Source organism: Paroedura picta, chromosome 6, assembly GCF_049243985.1.
Source record: "Paroedura picta isolate Pp20150507F chromosome 6, Ppicta_v3.0, whole genome shotgun sequence".
Lineage (NCBI taxonomy): Eukaryota > Metazoa > Chordata > Lepidosauria > Squamata > Gekkonidae > Paroedura > Paroedura picta.
Window position 1 is genome coordinate 79,559,977 of NC_135374.1, and position 22,086 is coordinate 79,582,062.

At 42.0% G+C, this 22,086-nt stretch overlaps 1 protein-coding gene across 6 annotated transcripts in view; it reads right to left on the minus strand.

Moving 5' to 3' along the window:
• The window catches only part of SHROOM2 (shroom family member 2), a 143,887-nt gene that overhangs the window by 32,945 nt on the left and 88,856 nt on the right, over window positions 1-22,086 (minus strand). For 4 of the 6 annotated variants that reach the window (XM_077343267.1, XM_077343265.1, XM_077343264.1 and 1 more), the window contains 4 exons: window positions 19,044-19,148; window positions 17,733-17,864; window positions 10,573-13,204; window positions 5,823-5,923 (listed from right to left, as the gene is read on the minus strand). In XM_077343267.1, the coding sequence (XP_077199382.1) occupies window positions 5,823-5,923; window positions 10,573-13,204; window positions 17,733-17,864; window positions 19,044-19,148 (2,970 nt within the window). The remainder of the gene's footprint in view (window positions 1-5,822; window positions 5,924-10,572; window positions 13,205-17,732; window positions 17,865-19,043; window positions 19,149-22,086) is intronic. The other 2 variants (XM_077343268.1, XM_077343266.1) reach the window with 1 other exon arrangement.

The window sequence follows — 22,086 nt, forward strand, 5'->3', positions numbered from 1 at the left end:
GTCATCAGAGATTCTTGACCTTGGAGAGAAAAGGCTGCAGACTTCAAAGCCTTGGCTTCTTTTCTAACCTTCTCAAAAAAGAATTTTGTAGATGCATTGTTTAGAGCTTCAAAAGAAGCATCAAGAGCCCCTAATATATCAGAAATCATATTATAAAGATTTTAAGCAAGCAGATAATATATTATGATATGTCATCTGAACAAGATCAAATAACTAGCTCTTGCTATTCAGTTAGCAGTTTTGAGTTCGTAGGAGATACAGCGGAATATGAAGAATGAATATGTTTTAAGAAAAGTACTTTGTTACCTTCATGATCTGAAAGGCTGATACGTAATCCCCCCCACACACATGCATGCACACACACACATGGATTCTGTCAAGAGAGACATGGAAAGGGTCCAGCAATGTGCAGGTAGAAATATAAGACTTCGTGAAGTTCTGCTTGCACAAGATTTTATACAGTGCCTTCCACTTTCACTCCTGTACATACTATAGTGCTTAGAAATTGGTTGCACAAGATCCTGCACAAACGGAAATGCAAGTGGGGACACAATATGCTGGATTTAGCATTGAACAGCTACAACAATCTTTTCCTTGCCTTTTTGCTTGTGTTGAATATGTATGTATTACAGGGGATAATGGCTTTACCTTGTTGTCTTTACATTCCAGAAAAAGCTATAATCTCCATGCAGTTCTACTTGCCTTTATCCTACCACTCCACTAAGCAAAACCTTCCTTCAACCTAAGGAAAGTTCCACTTCCTTCAGTGGTTCATCCTCCAACAGAAGAGTCACTACACTTGGAGAAAAGCTCTTTCAGCTGAAGACATTTCCTCTAAAGATTGATACCTCCAGCCAGTTGAAAGATTTGAAGGTCAGAGTCAGTTTAAGGATATGTGGGGTCCCTAGAAGAGCACAACTGCAGTGGAGGCAACCAGACTGGGGGTGGATGGGCCCCCCACAGTGAAAAGGGTGGCAGCCCAAGTGTCCTTACAGAGCTCCATCAACCAAGCTCACTTTTTACAAAAGGCCCTTGCCAAGCATATGTTGGAAAGAGTGAAGGAAAGGGGGCCTCCAACTCACTTGCTGCTGCTTCCTTTGTGGTTCCACACAGGAGGGGGCAGTGGAGGCAGAACTGAACATCCTGAGGCAGGGTGAACTTCCTGCTATCCTCCCCTCCAACATTCCATCCACCTCCTGAAGGGTGATTGGATGTTGGAACAGAACTCCCATAGGTTCAAGTGAATGGCTGTTTTTCCCTTCAGAGGTGGGACAGTTCCTGTCCATCAAACCAGGAACTACTCAGGAAGAAGCAGATACAAAGATAACACCACATTCATTCAACCTGGCTCATAAAGAACATTAAAACCCCCAAATATATTTGCAAGATTTGTAGTGGTCCCTGCATTAATATTAATACAGGCTTCCATCATTTTTCAAGATGTTATTAGAGTCGGCAAAAATAGCTGCTATGGGAACCATCGTCATAACTGCCCCATGCTTGGTTGATTTATAGCCTGTGCATCCATGTGCTATATGCACAAGGATCATAGGAGAAAAAGCTATCATAGGAACATTAGCTGGTAAAGTGGCCTAATGGAAAGTTAATAAGTGACCGTATTCCAGAAACTTAGAAAACTGGGGTAGTCAGGGCCCAATTAAGACATGCTGAGTTATGTCAAGCTTTAAGAGGCCTTATAGTGTTACCCCTTTCCCCAAATCTATTTAGTCTGATACCCTAAATTATACTCTACTTAAAAAATACTGTGTGTAAATCCACCTATGTGAGTAGTTTACAGTCTGTCTCAGAAGAGATAGTCTACCAAATGTATTTATCACAATCATAATGACATACACTGATGATGAAAAGAGCAGGCTGTTCATGAAGAAATTACTTCAAAATGAAACAAAAAAGGACTTCTGCATCCTACAATCCTGAGTAGAACACCTGAAGCAATTTAGTGGTATCAAGATATTTTCCAATGTAATTATCTCCCATTACATTCAGATTGAAACAAATCCGAGATTCAAATTTATTTTATAAGGTGGTGGAAAGTGCCATCAAGTCACAGCTGACTTATGTCAACCCCATAGGGTTTTCAAGAGAGGAGACATGATTGCTGTCTTTATTTTATTTATTATTGCATTTTTATATCGCCGTTCCCAGCAAGCTGGCTCGTGGCGGTTCACAGAAAGAAAAAAAAAAACAACCAAATCCGATAAAATATCCTCTTAAAAGCAATCCCCCTAACAACAGATAAGATGGAGGTATACAACATATCTAAAAAATCATTTCCCATACACCAGCCATTGGTCTCAGCATAGATGGAAAGTAAATTACTTGGAGAGATAGAATCGGGCTCCTGGTAAAATCTAGCACTGCAATAGGAGCCAGAGGGAAGAGGGGGATCTGATCATATACCCCAGGGCTCCCACCTGGCCTCAAGTGAACAACTGCCAGAAGAACTCCACTTTGCAGGCCCTGTAGAACTCAGAGAGTCCTGACAGGCCCCACAACTCGTCCAGGAGTTCGTTCCACCAGGTAGGGGCCAGGACCGAAAAGGCCCTGGCCTTGATTGAGGCCAGGTGCGCCTCTCGAGGCCCTGGACCTTCATACCTGCAGAGCGGAGGCATAAGCAGGTAGGCGGTTCCGTAGGTATGTAGGGTCCAAGCCACATAAAGCCTGACAGGTCAAAACCAATAACTTGAACATAATCCAGAAGCAAATAAGTAACTAATGAAGTTGTTTAAGTAGCGGCTGAACATGAGCCCTCCAGGAAGACCTGGTAAAGATCCGTGCCACTGCATTCTGTACCAATTGCAATTTCCAGGCCATGGACAAGGGTAGGCCCGCGTAAAGCAAGTTACAGAAGTCTAACCTGGACATGACCGTTGCATGGATCACAGTGGTCAGGTGCTCTGGGGACAAGTAGGGCGCTAGTAGCTGGGCTTGGCGCAGATGGAAAAAATCACTCCAAATTCCTGGCTTGTGGTACAAATACTGGTGATAACCCAGCCTATAATTTTGGACCAACTGGACAGGAGGGCCCTCCTGCCCAGATGTTAAATAGATGTTAAATAAAGCAGGCTAGAGTACCACCTCTTGTAGCATGCCGCATGGCAGTGCAAAGGGGTCAGATAGTTCATCTCCCACTGCAACCCTCAGTGACCTGTTCTTAAGGAAGGAGGTCAACCATTTAAGAGCTGTTCCTCCTATCCCTGTATCAGCGAGGCGTTTGGCCAAGAGCCTATGGTCGACCACATCAAATGTGGCCGAGAGATCTAACAATACGAGATTATTTGAGCCATATTTGAAAGGTTATCATTTAGAGGAGGGGCAGGGAAACGTTCCTGTTGGCAGCAGGGGACAGGACCCACAGAAATGGCTTTAAACTACATGTAGAACAATATTGGCTAGATATCAGGGGGAAATTTTTCACAGAGTAGTTCAGCAATGGAATCAGCTGCCTAAAGTCGTGGCAAGCTCCCTGGCATTTTTCAAGCAGTGGCTGGATAGATACTTATTGTGTATGCCTTGGGTTGATTCTGCATTGAGCAGGGGGTTGGACTAGAGGGCGTATATGGCCCCTTCCAACTCTATGATTCTATGAGTCTAGATGTTCAGAAATGGTTAGTCTTTGCCTGCCTCCATGTCACAACCCTGGTATTCTTTGGTGGATTCCCATAGTACAGTGGGTTGGACTAAATTCTATGATTCTATGAATGGCCACTAGGCCAGAAACCCTTTTAATGATTTTTATTCAACTGCAAAAGAATAGAAACACAAATTGACACAGCTGGGATCAATCCCCAAAAAGCACCTGTGCAGAGAATACTAAAATTACGTAAGATTAAATACCTTCTAGTTGGACACTAGGAGGGATGATCCCCTTACAAGTCAACCAATAACCTGGGGTCCCCACCCCCTTGGTCATCCCACAGGACCACCCTGCAGCCATGGAGCCAGCCTCCAAAAAGTTGCTGACCAGTTCCAAAAAGCTGCTTCCTTGCCTCCCGCGCCCCCCAGCCCTAAATGGTTTAAATAAACAGCAGCAGCTTCTTCCTTTAGCCTTGAGATTAGCCCTGAGAGAGGATTTTAGGAATTATTACGCCTCCACCTTCCTCTTTATTTCCATTTCAATTTTACTGTTTAAGGGTTTTTTTTTAATGGGCTCTGCATTGTATTTTTATTGGGTTTTATTGTGAACCGACACGAGATGGCTTGTCATGAGTGGCGGTATATAAATCTAAATCTAAATACAAATAGTAGCTGACCCTACTAGCTTCCAAGTTCTGATGATACTGGGCTAGTATTGTATATACTTTTATGTTAGTTTTTGAACCAAAAATAATTTCTCACACAACACTGCACTTTGAAGTAACGACACCTTTCATTTGAGATCATACAAAAATAAAAGCTGAAACATGTCATTTAACTGAATCACTGGTTGTCATTTTTAAAAAACTAAGTCCACCCTGCCAAAAAATAAGCTATTCACCAAAGTTCAAAAACTGACACTTTTTCTATGCTTATATTACTAATGATGATGATCTCACAGGACAAGTTTTTCTGTATTTGCTGAGAAACTCTAAGGACTGTTAATCAGAAGCAATGACTTTAAAAAATCCAGTTCCAATCAAGAATTCTGTTATATCTTCATATAAACTGGTTTGTACATTCTCCACGTAACCACAGGTAATGTCCACAGTGGAAAACATCTCAGATACTTCTTGCAGTCTTGTATTAACTGGGTTCAGGTTAAAGCAACATACATCTAAATTACTTTCCTGTCATATTTCAATGTAATTACAATCTCTTTTGTAAGGAGAGAGAGAACAATCCATCTACACAACTTTCTTACTGCAGCTCAAGTGACAGCATGGATAAGAATTGCCAACAATTTAAGTTCTAGGTGCTTCCCAGAATCTCCAATGTTAGGCACAATAGAAATCTCATAAACTGAGTAGCACTCCGGAATGCTCCTTCACTCCAGCTACTTCAGAACTGCATTCCTAATGACTTTCTTTTGTATTAAATGGACTTCCATGTTCACTCTTGCTTGGGAATGTAAAAAGACCCCAAAACTTGCTGGATAGAATTCAAGGGCCATCTAGACAAAGTTTCTTTGCAAACATTCAGATGCTAGGTGGTCTGCCAGAAACTGTACAGCAATTCACTGAAGGACTACTATCTACCTTCTGCTGATTCTTGCATGGCATAGTAAGAATGCCACGAATATGGCAATATGGCAGCAAAGAATGCTTTCCCTTACAAGATTTTTTCTTAATGGCAAAGATCCAAAACTGCATTAACAATTATTATTGAACATTGTCCATAGTGTTAGTTTAAAAAAACTGGTTTGGGTGAGAGGGGACTCTGGCAGATGAGGACTTTGGAGGGCAGGCTCTCTTCGAGATAAATCTTTAAGAGTTATAGATACTGTATTATTTCTTGTTTGTTGCCATTAAGGGCATTTTTAAACTAGCTGATAAATTCTGGAAAAATCATTGCTCTTAACTGCACACAGATAACACCTGTGGAAGAAATATTTTGGAACTGTTTTAAATTCATTCCAAAAAACCCTCACTTTGATAGCATTTATACATTCCAGAAATACTAATTCCACATTTCATACGGAATTTTTCTTTGAAAATAACCACAACCAAATTTCTAATGAAGAACATTAAAGGCAAACTGGTTTAAAAGTTGCTTCCCCATCAAGTTCATCCCAACCATAATCATTAGTATTCTAGTTAGGCAGAAATATCAGACTAATCTTTTGCTAAAGAATATGCTGTGAAGCCGAGAGTAAGATTGCTTACCTTGAGCTGCAGCTCCTTTCATCAGGTCTTGCTGGAGAAGGATAATGTTCTTCATCTTCACTTGAATTTTCTGTTTGCCTCCTCACTGCAGTGGATACTTCCTGCCAAAGATTTTATAACATGCTAAAGTACCAAATCATCAAATTTCAGTCTCCAGAAAAATATATTATTACACACCCCCTCATTTGTGGGTTGGTTGAAAGTCCATAATGTATCTGGTCTTATGCTGATCTGGCTTAAAACACTGTAGTATTCCACACAGGCTTGATGGCTTTGCAATTCTCGTGCTCAAATTACTAATTCATCTGACTGGTCTCGAAGGAAAGAACTAAAGGATTTGCAATTTCTGTTTGGCAATAACTGTTGGATATGGCACCCTGGACCAGATCAACTTTTGACCTGATCTGCCAGGGTTCTTTTGATGTGCATTTCCTAAATTTAAAAATAAGATCATAGAAAGTTAGGAAAGTATATGTGTCTGAGTAAGACTAATGCTAGACGCCATTTCTTTCTTGGATCCGTTTTCTGTTTCCTTTTTGGGCGGTACACATATGCTCTTAGTTTTGCTGTAATTGCAACATAGCTTCAAAAGTTGTTCCTCCTTTATTGGGCAGCCGTACGTATTACCTTGACTTCAGTGAAAAGACCTAAGTGTTGTTGATTTAAGATAACTAAGACCTTTATGCTCCAACTCTAAACTGTTTTTTAAAGATATGGGAGCTTTCACTCACATTCACAAACATATACATACATTTAATCAGGTCTTGAGTGTCCTAAATTGCTTGCAAGTAACTGAGGTTTTCAGCCACATACTTACAGAAAGCCCCTAACAGGGATTGTAAAGAACTGCCTTGCTGTCAGTTTGCAGCAACTGGTATATAGCAAAGTATGATATTCCACAGGGATCAAAAATCCAGAAGGAGGCAGCCTCACACAGCTATATGCAAGTAGGAATTGAACTCTCCTAGCAATCCACAAGAACTAGAGAGAACAGCTGCTGGAATGGTTGAAGCAGCTGCTCTTAGTCATAACAACAACTACCAAGGTGTAGTCATCTTCAGATAAGAAAAAAAACCCACCCAACCCTGCAACATTTAGTTGTTAGACCTCAATAACACATATCTCATGGTCAAATATTCTACTCTCCAGCAGATTAGAAATTATGCAAGATGGAGAACATGCAGCCAAAGTATGGATAACAAGCCCAAGCCGGTAAGAAAATATGAAAAATTAAAAAAAATGTTAGGGGTCTAAAATAATGCCCCCAATAATATTAGGACTCTTGGTGGCATCTAATGATACCAAGCAACGGAAGAAGATGAGTCAGGAGGACTGTAAGAATGGGAAAAGAGGGAAGGGTGAAATATGGGGTGAGATCAGTTCTGGAAAAGACAGTAGACATCTGAAAGGAGGCAAACAATAACAGTGTGTTTAGAGCAGTGTTTTCACCCTTTTGGCCATGGAAGACTGGAAGGAATGTCAGCTGGCCACACCTCCAGAAGTCATATGCCACTGGAGGTGACATCACCCAGACACTCCCGCTGGATGTGACATTAACAGATCCACTCCCTCACTGCAGGAAGTGGTGTTACCAGGCCTCTTCCTGTGGTATCAGAATTGACATATCTATTAGACCCACCCCATCCCCACCTACATTTGACTTTCACACATTGCTAGAGAAGCCATCTGGGGGGGGGGAGGGCTGACCAAACCCCGGAGGACATCAGGAGGCCAACGAGCAGGGCCAGAACTCCAGAAGTACTTTCCCATTGGTTGTTTTCTGGCACAGGAACTCTGGGGACTTGTAATTCACACAGCCTTCCCTATGTGGTGCAAGGGCTCTTGATGGCCTTTGCGATTTGGCCACTGTGTGAAACAGATTGGTGGACTGGATGGGCTATTGGCTTGATTCAACATGGCTCCTTTTTTGTTCTTATGACTAGTCTTATTCTTGGTACCTGGGGGAGCAACAGTGGGAGGGCTTCTGAAGTTCTGGCCTTGCTGCCGGACCTCTTGATGATCCCTGAGATTTGGTGACTATGTGATACAGAGGGCTGGACTGATCCATCATAGCCTCTATCATGTTCTTATAGTCAGTTGGCAGCCCAACTGGTCAATACCAAGTCAAGAGTGGGGCTGGCTTCTGCAAGGTTACACTGCAGAAAGGTGAGGAAGAAGAAGCTGGATCTGGGCTCTAGGTTTCTGGCAGAGGGAGGACACATCCTGTCCAGAGAGGTCCAGCCCCCTTGCTCAGGCTTTACTTACTGGAATGTGGTAGTTTTTGCAGGATTAGGGATTTGTGGATCATGCCTCTTTTCTGTGATAATGACGGGTTGTTAACATCAGATAAGGTTAAGAAACTCCTGGCAAGCATGGATTTAGGAACTATATTGCTTGTAGCCAATTTTTTTTTGCACATAATTAAATGTAAAAGACCTCAAGCACGATAACTGGTTGCTAATTTAAATTGCTTATTTTTTCTATAGGAAGTGTGACATTGCTCAAATGCTGTAGACCAGTGTTCCCCAACCTTTTTATCACCAGGGACCGGTCAACACTTGACAATTTTATTGAGGCCGGGGGGGGGGTAGTCTTTTGCCAAGGGAGGTCGCTGCCGCCTGAGCCCCTGCTCCACTTGCTTTCCCGCTGGCGCCCTGACTTCCCGCCGCCTGCTGGGGAGCGCTGCCAGCAGCAGCTGCACAGTGCTATTCCAGGGGGGAGCCCCAGCCATGGCAGCCACTGGAGAGCACCAAAGGTGAGCCAGCGGCAGAGTGGCAGGGCAGCCCCTGAGGCAGCAGCCGGGGAGGAGGACAAGGAGCTGCAGCCAGGTACCGACTGATCCACGAACCGGTCCTGGTCCCCAGACCAGGGGTTGGGGACCACTGCTGTAGACTAAATCAGCAACTATTAAAGTTATTAATAACTGATTTTTATAATATGTGTTTTTAAAAAGTTTATTATAATAGTTTCGACTGTTTGCTGCATTGGAGATTCTGAATTGGATGGACAGACAACATAAAGATGACTTAAATAATATTTTTAATTGTTCCAATTCTTCCATTTTGGGATAGATCCTTTTATAGGTATTTAGCTTTCACCTTTATAATAATTTGGTGCCATCGTAATCACACCTACTTTACCATTTACTCCCAAATCCGGATTCTTTATGAATAAACAACAGCACTGGCCCAGTACAAATCACTGGCAGACGCTATGGCTTGCTTCTGCCCATTAAGAGAATGGACCATTTAGTGGCTTCCTGTTCTTTTCAGTTCTCAGTCTGCAAGAGGACCCACACATTTATTCAGAAGCCTTTGTTAAAGGAACTCTGCTAAATGGATTATGGAAGTCCATGTACTTCATAGATAATTTATACCTCTATTCTTATTGACACTATCACCGAACCCCAACAGATTGTTGTGGCAGTAAAGGTAAAGGTATCCCCTGTGCAAGCACTGGGTCATCTCTGACCCTTGGGGTGATGCCCTCTAGCATTTTCATGACAGACTCAATATGGGGTGGTTTGCCAGTGCCTTCCCCAGTCATTACCGTTTACCCCCCAGCAAGCTGGGTACTTATTTTACCGACCTCGGTAGGATGGAAGGCTGAGTTGACCTTGAGCCGGCTGCTGGGATAGAACTCCCAGCCTCGTGGGCAGAGTTTTCAGACTGCATGTCTGCTGCCTTACCACTCTGCGTGTTGTGGCAGTACATTTAAATTTATTTGGCTGTAAAATAACCACTGATTTTCAATAAATTCCTGCAACCAAAAGGCAATCATGGGTGTGGGCTACAGTCAGTACACACCAACATAGTGGCATGGTACAAAGGTGAATTAAACAAATCTGGACTGACCTATGCTTATGATAAGACAGACCTGTGATCTTTTAATTATGACCACGACATTGTTACTCTGCCCATATTTATCCCACAAACTGAACAGTTTTCAGGCAGCATGACATGACTGCAGATAGTGCTGAAACAGTTTAGTATTTATTACTACACTTACATGGTTAAAAAAACATATATCTGCTTCTTGACAATGATAACTCAATTAATTCACAAATCCATATTCATGTCTACAACTGCATTATCATGTATTGACTTCTACATCTGAAACAGTAATCATAGACCAAATATCCCCTCTAAGTGCTACATAATCTAATGGAGGCCATTCTTGTATCCAGCACCAAACTGCAAAATTATGCATATGTGAATAAGCTCTATATACAAAGCAACCTCTGCTTTTACTGCAAAAAACTGATTCTGCAAATTATCACAAGAAATGCTGGAAGAAGAGCATCTATGAAAAGATATACATTTCACAGCAACAAAGGAGTGAACTGCACCCCTAATCAATGCTCATCACTCAGGCTTTGTAGGAAGTATACTAGGCCGGACTTGGTGGTGGGGTGAGGCTGAGAGAGCGCTGATATCACTGCCCGATCAGAACAGCTTTATCAGGGCTATGGTGAGCCCAAGGTCACCCAGCTGGTTGCATGTGGGGGAGCACAGAATCAAACCCGTCTCGCCAGATTAGAAGTCCGCATTCCTAACCACTACACTAAGCTGGCAATAAGTAGAACTTATTGCTGACAAAATTTTAGGATGAATACACAACGGAAGTAGAGACTGCAGTTGTCAATCAAGATAAATTTGTTTGAATTCAGCTCTTAAGTGCAGCTTTTCGTCTATACTTTTTGCATATATTTTCTAAGATCATCAGAAGTAGGAATAAAAGCAGCTCTTACCTGTTTGTGAAAATCAGTAGAAGGGGATGATCTGGATCGCTCATGTGTGTACTGTGGTTTCTCAAGCTGTTCATGACCAGCATCAAGGATGTTGTCCGCTGAATGGTATCTTCCTGAACTCCGAGTCTCTAAAGGTTTCCTCTGCTCTTTCCATGAAGCTTGATACTCTGCAAAAGTTTCTAGCCTATGAGGTTGTCCAGATTTTGTTTTGTGGCCAGTGTTAATGATGCTGTCTTTGGATCTGTTATAAGCACCAAGCGTACTTTCAATTCCAAACGAAGCTGCCCGCATTCTCCTTACATACCATGACCCCTCAGCCTCACTTTCATGAGAATTTCTGCGGCAATTACCAGGCTGTCCTTCGGGTCGACCATAAAGTATGTTTGTCTGTGAAGATTTCTGGTAGGCAGGCTTACTGGTTTCTTCAAAGAATTTCCACCTATCGGCAAAAGAACCTAAGGCTTCCTCAGAAGTGGTTGGACGGCGGCGTGAGTGGTAGCCATCATCTGAGACCCCCACTTCATTTATCTTCTCAGGCTCTGAATAGGATTTCAGCTTTTGTTCTGCTGTGAACCTTTTTCTACCACCAATGCGAGAAATGTGGTGGTTGCTAGCAGGTGAACTCTGTTTAGAAGACTGTGTAGCCTCATGGAAGCCAGATTCATCTTCAGAAACTAGAGCCAACAATGTAGAGTTATAATTATTTGCCTTCCGATCTGGAAAATAATCTGTAGAACTGGGTTCCAAGTCTTTGCGCTGGAAAGAGGTTGCCCTCAACACTCGGGCCTGAGCCTCTTTAAGATGATCTTTATACTCATTAGTAAAAGAATTTTCTGATGAAGGGTTCACCTTTTCTGCAGAATCAGGTTTCCAGTTCTCAGCAAATTCTTCTGTCTCAGCTGATTCCGCTAAGGTAGCTGTGCTTTTACTTTTCTGCAGTTTTGCTCTCCTCATCTGGATCTCATTTCTCAATGTGGTAGCAAAACGATCACTCCTTCGTACATTTTTACTAAGATGAACATCAAACGCAGGCTGTCTGTTAATTCCATTTTCAGCACCTTTGTCAGGCTGGTTTTTCCCTTCCTGGGCTAAGGAATGCAACATTGGGGTCTTCTGAGGTGAAATTTTGTCCTTTTCCTGACCCCATTTGAAATCTTTTGGGGCAGCATTATTACCTGATATTAGGGCACATTCCTGCTCATTAAAACTATTGTGGTTCTCAAAATTCTTAGTCTGTCCTGATTTTTCAGGGTAGCTAAGCTTTCTGGAATCTTCCACCACAGCAGTCCTAACATCCTCTTCTTTACCTACACAATGACTGCTTTTTTCACATGCATCCCGAGAAGGCTCAACAGGTTGCTGAGGTAGATAATATTTTGGGCTTTGGTTCATCATGGCTACAGCAGGATTCTCATGTGGTCTAGCAGAGGACTGAGAACCTATTCCAGAATTCCAACATTCATCTTTGAGCTGTATTGGTTTTGAGTTTCCCTGAGCAGGCTGTTTCATAGCCACACAATAGTAGCGACTTAGCCCAGTGTTGTCCATTTTCTCTTCAGAACTGATGTCAGAAGCAGCAGCAATACTGCCAAATGTCCTAAGTGGGCTAGATGGGAGGTTGTGTTTATTGGCTGGCCTTTCCTGAATGCCAGCGTAAGAGGAGAGGTGCCGCTGCTCTTTAGGCAATGCGGTGCTCTTTGTATTGCGAAAGAAAGTGCTTTCATCACTGTACTGGCGCTGATGGTGATGGCAGTGATGCCCATAAATGGACTGTGCAAACCGAACGTCAGTACTGGACAGGGATGAATGCAGCCTGTTGGCATGACCCACATTATTGTTGATTCTGTCACCTGCACCAGGCAAACTATAATCCAAACCGAGATCGGACCTGTATGCTGGGTTGCTGCTTTGTGTCCCATCTGAGGGCTTCTCGACTACCCTAGCAGATCGTTTTTGTTGTTCTGCAACTTCAGTATTCCAGTCAGTTCTGGGCTGAGGTCTATGCAGGGCTTCAAAGTGCTGGGTGCTCTGAATACCCTCTGAGTAAAGAGGGATATGGGTTCTTTCATGACTTCTTGTGGCAGCAAAACTATCGCTACGGAGGGGTGGCGGTGGGGGTGGAGGAGAGGGTGACTTTTTTTTCTCTGGTACATACCAAACAGGTCCAAAATTGGATCTCCCAGACCCAGAATACTTTGTATCAGAGTGATCTTCCAATCGGGGGCTCTTACTGTTGTTCTCATACTGTGGTGGAGGTGGGAGGCAGGCAGATTTATCCTCTAGTCCTCCATTATCACTTAGGAATGAGGCAGTCTTACTATTCCCTTGTTTGACAGTATCCCAGTGACTTACTTTGTATAGCACATTCTCAGCAGAGGCAACATCTACATTGGATAGCATGTGGTCAGGTGTACTGGAGCTGGTGGAAAAAGAGCCATAGGCTGAATCTCTTTTGCTGGGATTCCCCAAGTGATCAATGCTGCTATTGGATTTTGCAGATGTCATCTGTCCGTACTGATATGTTTGAGGTGTGTGATCCCAGCTGTCCATACTTCCAGCAGAGCTGAATTGATCTGAAGTGCGATGGAGATTTGATTGATCCCATGAGCTTGACAGGTCATGGGAAGACGAGCTGTAGCAAAAAAAAAAGGAAGAACTTTTACATTACACACAAGCAAAAATCCAATTCATTCAACAGCCATATTAAACTAGTAATATAAAACTGTCACCATTACGAAATTAAAATGAATAATAATTTGCTTATACTACCAACTGTATAGTTGCTTCTTTTAAAAGGCATGTAGGGTCATTGTGGAAACCTTACCAGCAGCTGAGCATGTAAACAGGGTTGCACTTACCTGTAACTGTTGTTCATACAGATTCTTCTGTACAGGCCCACATGAACTTGCCTACTATGGAGAGGTTAAAACCGCAAGAGGGTATTGAGTGCTGGAGCTCAACGAGGTCATTCCTGCCCAAAGGTTCATGTGGTCCAGGGACTCTAATGTTCCTACCTTCATTTTTGTAACACCATAGAAGCCAAGATAAAATGTGCAGATGGGCTGGAGAGAGGGTATGTGTGCCTGTACAGAAGATCCTCAATGAACAACTGTTACAGGTAAGCATAACCCTGTTTTCATCATCAATCTTCTGTGCAGCCCAAATGGGGATTCTAACAAACTACTCACCAGTGTCAGTTAATACTCTCATCAACTGAATAACAACTGGAAAACCACTTTGGCAACTTGAACTTCTCTTATGACATGCAGATACAACGTATAGTGGCGCACAAAGGTGTCTGTTGATCATGCTGCAGTACAACAAATTTCTATCAACGGGACTCTATCCAGGAATGAAGCTGAAGAAGCCATCACTCTGGTGGAATGGCCCAGACTCTCAAGAGGCAGGGAAGCTTGGCCTGGATATAACAAGGAATGCCTTATCTCCCCTCTCCCCGATAAGACCATGTTTGTGGGCCGGACAATGCACTGGATGTCCCATCAATAGAACTCTGAAACTGTAAGAAATCTGTTCAGACCACTAAGGGCAAGATGGGCCACCCCCCCCCCAAAAAAAAATCCTAGTTATCCACCAAGAAAAGGTGAGAATATAAGCTTTCCAAAGGTTGAGGTCCAGGGCCTTTTTCAATAGTATCCTTGTCAAGGAGAGTTTGAAGTGAATCCTGGGTACAGAATTATCTATTGCCCTCACGGTGGAAAAAGGGGGCATGTCTCAAAACCAACCTATAACCAAATTGAACTATGGACAGAACTCACTGGTCAGTAGTAATAAATTACTACACAGTTAGGAAATGGGACATCAGGGCTAGGGTCAGTCATAGAAAAGAGGCAGACTCTGAACCAATAGTTCCATTCTTGCTCATCAGTCTGAATCATCTTGGCACCATAATGGGTACGCTTTTTGAACACAACTCTCATCCATGATGACCCAGAAAAAGGAAGAGCATTCACCAGTCAAAGGTGGGGAACGAGGGGTGAGACAGCCCAGGGCTAGCCAAACAAGGAAATGACAGCGGAGCAGCCAGCTCAAAAACCTTTCCTTGCCAATACAAAAGAAACTGAGACTGGGACTCTGAAGCTCTGGAACACATGACCATTTGGGCTGGAATGTCCTCTGTCTCAGGCATTCAGCACACTCTGAAGGCTTTAACTTATAAAGCTTCTATATGGTAGGCCTTGCTCATGGGGTTCCACTGTGGGTCTGCACAGAAGACAATTTGTTCATGTATTAGGTACAACAAAGGGTAAGCAGGAACAGTACAAAATATTATACAAGTGGGACCCCACAAGGACATAAGGGAGGCCATCTCACATAACAATCTCCTACTATTTCCTCTTTCCTGAAAGCCCCATGGCCTCTCTTTCTCCTGCTTCCTTTTCTTCTAGGGTTGCCAACATCCAGGCTGGGAAATTCCTGGAAATTTGGGAGTGTAACCTTGGGAGGGCAACGTTTGGGGAAGAAAGTGAGCCAAGCAGGGTATAATGCGGTATAGTTAACTTTCAAAAGCAGCAATTTTCTCCAGGGTCTCTCTCATCTGGAGAACAATTGTAATTCTGGGTGCTCTCCAGTCACCATCTGGAGGCTGGAAATCTCAGTTCCCCTGGAGGAAATGGCTGCTTTGTTGGGTGGAGTCTACGGCATTAAACCCCTCTGAGAAACCCCCCCTACTTAAACCTCACCTTTTCCAGCTCCCAAGTGTTTAGGAATTCCTAACCTGAAACTGGCAACCCTCTTTCCTTTCCATCCTACTTTGACCTGCCCCTCTGTCTTCAGCTTCTGCCTCCACCTGGCAGCCTCAATCTAGGAAAACTGTAGCCTAATTGTGTGCTAATGACCACTGGACAAGGTCCATGTGGCATGGAGGAACCCTCCAGGACTTGTGAGGTAGCATTTGCCTTTTACCTGTACCCATATTTTTTCTTTCCGCCTTCCTGGCAACCCCCATCTCCTCATTCCTTTACCTGCATCATTCTCTCAATTTCAGACATTTACCAACTTACTTTTATCTGCCTCCCATCTTCAGTCATATTTATTATCTGTTTGCTTCATTTATACTCCACCTTCCTCCACAGTGGGAACCAAAGCAACTCACATTATTCTCTCCTCCTCCTCTTTATTTGCAACAACAACCCTATGAGATAGGTTAAGATGAAAGTATATGACTGGTCCAAAATCAGAGAATGAGTTTCCACAGCAAGATGGGGATTTAAACCTGGGTCTTCCAAAACCTACTCTTGAGCTCTTACCTGCTACACCACACTGGCTTCCATAGGGTACCTATTGTTGAACAGTAACTTTGTCTTTGATCTGGAAATTGCAGCTGGTGCAAAATGCAGCTGCTAGGGTCGTCACAGGAACAGCTTGGGAGGCCCACATCTAGCCTGTGCTGGGGCAGTTGCATTCATTACTGATTGCAGCCAGAATCAGGTTAAAGGTTTTGGTGTTAACCTTTAAAGTTTTCTGTGGCCTGGGCCCCACATATCTGCGGGACCACCTACCTCCTTATGGCCTGTGCAGGGCACTTTGCGCTGCAGGTGCAAAATTTGTTGAAGGTCCCTGGCCTTGACCAGTGCCTGGGTCTTTTCAATCTGGGCCCCAACCTGGTAGAATGAGCTCCCAGGAAGCTGACACCCTGATGGAACTTTCCCAGTTCCACAAGCCTGTAAAACGAAGCTCTTCCACCAGGTCTTCAGTTAAGGCCAGGGTCCCTCCCTGAGCTAGCCAGGTCATCAGGCTACCCCTGTGGTTGTCCTCCTGAGGCAGTTTTTAAGAAGTCTATTGAGCTGAGAGGAGGGAGTTTCTGTCACTGCCAGGGTGGATTTTAATGGGGTTTATGACTATTTTGTGCAATTTTTGTTCTGAGGGATTGCTGTTCTCCACCATGAGCCACTGTGTGGGACTGGTGGGCTATAAATTTAATAATAAACAAACAAATAAATTCATAAGGGATAGACCTAGCTGAGTCATGAAAATCAGGTGGTTGCTGCCAGGTTTAGATTTGCCAGACTTCAGGGAGGACCTGGAAATCTCTGAGAATTACAACTGATCACCATATAACAGAGATCTGTCCCCCCCCCACACCCGCCTCAAGAAAATGGCTGCTTTGGAGGACCAACTCTATGGCACGATATTCATCTGAGGCATCTCCTTTCCCAAACCCTGTCTTCCTCAGGTTCTACCACAAAATCAGGCATTTTCCAGCCTGAAGCTAACAACCTTAGGTTGAGGATACCAATGAAAAGCTATGGAGAAAGGATTCAAAATGGGGTTCAACATAGCACAGCAAATAAATTTATTTTAAAGTTCAATATTGCACTAAAGATAATAGTAACAAGGCTAAAAAGTTTTTAATAAATACATTATGAATCATCTCATTTTTAAAGATAAAAATCAAATAGGAAATATATAATGTACTTGCTAAGTGCTTTGTAAATTAGTTTTTTTACATTTTTTACTATTTCCCATACACTACAAGAAAGCAGACAATTTCAGAACAAATGCTGATAAAGGACGTTTTAAAGAGATTACACCTAGATCATGGTGTACTTGAATGAGAACAGAGAACATTTTTACAGCTCAAAAAAAAGTTTTTTTCTCTCTCCCAAGTCTTGGAAGTATCCTCACATAGGTAGTAATTACTGAGGAAATTTCAATGATCGAAATGGCAATTATGTGCCCTACCCATATCTTATTAATTGCTGTAGCAAGCACAGACAAAATTAGATAAAGTAGCTGTATAACAATTCCTCAGGTGTACAGAAGAAAGACTGTACATATATTATTGCCAAGGAACTGCTCTGGAATAGTGCATTTCAGTTTCTGCCTCCTTAGCCTTACTTTACTGAAGGAGAAAGTATATTTGTAGAAACGTCCACATGACCTTAAAAAGTTTTATGCTTGAAACCTAATACCTACAAGACAGGTCTAAAGAGAAACTGACAGATATCATCTCATCTGCATACAAAAGAATGCTGCGTACCAATGACCGCCAGACACGTGACACAGTGATTGTTCTCATTATGCAAGTTACTTCACACATGAAAAACTAAAAACATATTGCACATTGTTGGCAGTTAAAAGATATGAGCAAAATAAGGCAAATTATGTTCTTTACACTGGAGCTTGAGACAGGAGCTCACCTTGCATGATACCGGGAGTGCCACGAAGCACAGACACTGGTTGAGGACAGTCGTGATGCGGCTGTCTCAGGCTGATTCTCGGTAAATTTGGTTGCATGCCAGGAGTGAGGCCTGCAGGTTAGGTCATTTTTTCTGCAACAAGAAAACATACACATTTCCTTCATAAATGTTTAACCGACACCGATCAAAAACAAATCAACTTCAGATCTAATTAACAGCTACAAGAAGCATAACACAGAATAGTACATACTACTAACAGGTCACATGGGGGGGGGGGAGATGTTAATGTGGTTTTCTCTATCAATGTTTCCTAATGTCTTTGTAGGAACTGAATCACTATTTAGATTAAACCCTGTTCAGCAAATTAATGCAAGACTTCTGCAAACCAATTATGGCTACAACTTTTTAAAAAATTAAGAAAATAATAACACCCTTTAGTTCTGCCCACAATTAACTTTTTGAACAGGTTCTGGCTAGCTGCCAGCTCCGGGTCAGAAAATACTGGGAGATTGGGAGAGGGCAGAGTTTAGGAGGGGAGGGACTTCAGTACGGTATAATGCTACAAAGTTCACCTTCCAAAGCAGCCATTTCCCCCAAGTGAACTGATTTCTGTTACCTGGTGATCAGTTATTTATTTATTTATATATAAAATAAATATAAATTTATAACTATAATTTCCAGCTACCACCATGAGGTTGGTAATCCTAGTTCTAGCAGTAGGTTTATTTTACAGATTGGGTGAATTACCATATTTGATACCTTCACTCTCTCATTTGAGAAACCAAGGACTACCATCACCTTGTTGTGAAGCAAGTTTTTAAAGTTCTTCCTAACCCAGAATATATACAGATAGCTACAGTACTGTAGACTACAGAAGAAGACATGTGATATTTGATAGTGGTATTATCAGGTTACATTGCAAGATCAGCCTACTTCCCCCAAATTCCCAAAGCCCACATTTCCCATGGTGCTGCTCACAACAGCCCTCTTCACATGAAAATTTAGTTTACACAGACAAGCAACCCACTCCACAATCACATGGTGGATAAGGTGATTGTCTAGAGTTAGTTTAACTACCATTTCGTGTGGAATAATCAAGTAGTCTTCACAAGTATACATGGCATAAACAGAATAATAAACTACTGAATACATAAACAATGATGGAAGTACAAGACTAGGAACTGCAAAGTGGCAGCCATAGATTGTAAATAAAAGGTGAATAGAATCAACATACTCCTGGTTCACTGACAAGAGGTATGAAGTTTTCATATTAGAGCAAAATAATAGGGAATTTTAGAACCAATGCCATACCTCATGGAGCTTCTCAAAATCTTCGTAAGATAGCTCCTGGCCACATGAACATCATTTTCAGATGGCATTTCCGGTGTTACAATATCCACCACCAAATTCATCTTCCTGAGCAGCCAAGCAAGCAGAGGGACAGAGCAGACCAGGAATTCTCAGATTTTGCTCTACTGAACCCCCTCCATAAGTCAGAAAAAAGAGTGATATACAGATCCCTAACTGAAGACAGAATGATTAAAGGGAAAGGCAGGAAATATGATTTTGCCAATTTTTTAAGGGTAACTAAAGCTGACAGAATGCTAGAATAGCTTAAAGCTGATAAAAAAGAAGAAATTACCAAACGTATTGGGAAGGATTGATTATATCAAATCCAATCAAACAACAATTCTGCTGAAGGATAAAATATTGGAGAATCCTTCTCTAGCAGTATTCCAATTTCTCCATTCTATTTTTCAATCATAGTATTATGGACCGCTATTTGGGAGAAGATTGGCTTGGTCTTATTGCGTACATATAATGAATATGTTTGTTGGTCACTGCAAATAACACACTTTTTTATACGGAATTGTAAACAGTATGAACTCCTGTGGTCGTTATTTCCTGCTTTTTAAAGGTCATTATAATAGATAAACCTATACGTAAATAAATCCAAACTCTCATGGTGCACACAGAAAAAAAAGTCTGAAAAGAGAAAAAAGCAAGAGGTTAATAAAAATTTCAGAGCAAGATAGAAATATTGTGCAGGCAAGCAAAGTTGTTAATAGAACGGAATAATATACTAGATAATAATTGTGAATGCCAGAAGACGACCACTGGACCCTGCAACATCTTTGTCATTAGTGTCAAGAGTAATAACATAGTCTAAACGAAGATACCTGTGTAGGACCAAGCAGAGCAAACAGAGCTGCTGGCAGGGAAAAGGTAAGTACTGAAATGACAGGATGCAAACAAAATGTTTCGATGTAGTTTTTACACTGAGTAGACTGAAATACCAGCATCTCATGGAAACAGGCTATTTTGGCTAATGTTTGCAAAGTGAAATCAGCTTTGTTAATCTTAAACAGAAATATGCTAAACAGAAAAGAAAGCTAAAACTGCAGCATTGTTAAGTACCTTTAACATGATTACACTGGGTTCCCATCTAGCATTTCAAGTGAAATTCCTCCCTCTACTGGTCAATTTAAAAATTACATTAACAGTCTAAGAAACAAGTAAAAGAACATTATTATATACATCAGAGAAATGGCAGATATCTGAACAATTAATGGATGACATTCTGAAAAGTAGTGCAATACGCAGGTAATCATATAATACACTGCAGCCACAAGATAGATAAATTCTAATTAAGCCAGATGTAAGACTATGTATGTTGAGAACACAGATCAGCATAGTTTTTGAAACATCAGTTTTAATACCACGGGGGATATACCTATAACAGCAGTATTTTTTTCCCCTAAGGCTTTGTTCAGATCTTGTCTTTGCTTCAGTTTTTGTACATCCAATTCTGTTATTTCCTTGTCGCATCCTTGCTTAAGTAATCCTTTACTGACAGACCAGAGAAGATGCTGCACATAATCACTGCCAGTTTGGATAACTGTAGCTAGCAGCCGTCAGCTTTCTGCAACAGGTAAGAATGGTACCAGCAAATCTAACATGGCTCTGTTTTTAGCACTGAAGTCAGGGAGAGAAGAAGCACCTAAAATATCACATGCTCTTTGAAGCTGGAGACAATGCGTGAGTGCATGGCTAGGGCTTTTCAGCCCAAAGAACTAATTAAAATTCCTCTTTGTCTGACAATGCCATTGCTGTGGCTCAACAAGACCTACTAAATCACTCAATAAAACATATCACAGGTCAGTCTAGAAATATTTCTAGTCTAAAATGTTCCCCTTGAAATATATTAATTTCTCTGTAATCTAAATCCCTATTTATGTTCAGAAGCAGACATAACATTTCATAAATGCTTAGGTGACAGACAGGATTATGTTATGTTGCCTGCTCCTTCTCTGATAAAATCCATATTGACAGATCTTTTGCAAGTTACATTCATACTTGATGCTCTTGTTTGTAGTTTATGTACTTGCTTGTCAAAATTAGATATCAGGTATACTGACAAAACTATTCTTTGCTGCATTTTATATGCCCAGCTGTTCAAAGAAAATAGTACACCACTTTTTCCAGACCAATCAAAGAAGAATATGGTGATACCTGAGATACAAAGTACTTACCAAATGGCTTATGCCAGTCACTGCTGGCTGCATCATGGACACTGCAGATTCAGAATACATGATGAGGGGATGGAAGATGGAGAATAAGGGTTGTTGTTGGAATGAATGACAGTGGATGAATAAAAATATTTTGGAGCTTGTCTAAGCCATTCAGCATGAACAGCCCATCCCCCATAATAGGGACTGATGGTGCAAATCCTACCTGCAGAACTGTCAGGTAGCTAACCAAATGTAGCTCTGAACTTCAGGCATGGGAATATTCTGCTATTCTGCATCACTACATGCTTCTCTGTAGTCTTTCATGCACTGGCATGTATAGCAGTGGTTCTCAACCTTCCTAATGCCGCGACCTTTTAATACCTCATGTTGTGGTGAGTGACCCCCAACCGTAAAATTATGCAAGTGTTCTTTTACAGACATTAAACTGAAACTGACCCCATCAGGTGGCAGGAACTCAGGGGCGCCGGTGGGAAAGCAAGTGGAGCAGGGGCTCAGGCAGCGGCGACGTCCCTTGGCAAAAGACCCCCCGGCCTCAGTAAAATTGTCAAGGGTTGACGGGTCCACAGTGATAAAAAGTTTGGGGACCAGTCTTATAGACTGGAAAGTAGTATCATGAATCCTATTATTAAGTAGGTAGGATGCAAGCTGACAAATAACAGCTTGTTTTGAGTGAGGAACCCACAAGTTCAGAAGTTTAACGAGAGACTTGCAGGACAAATCTCATGGAGTAATGAAGCTACGTTCTTCATTCACGTTAAAATAAACATTTTGTATTGAAGTCCAGTAACCTGCAATGAAGTGACTAATTGACATACAAATAA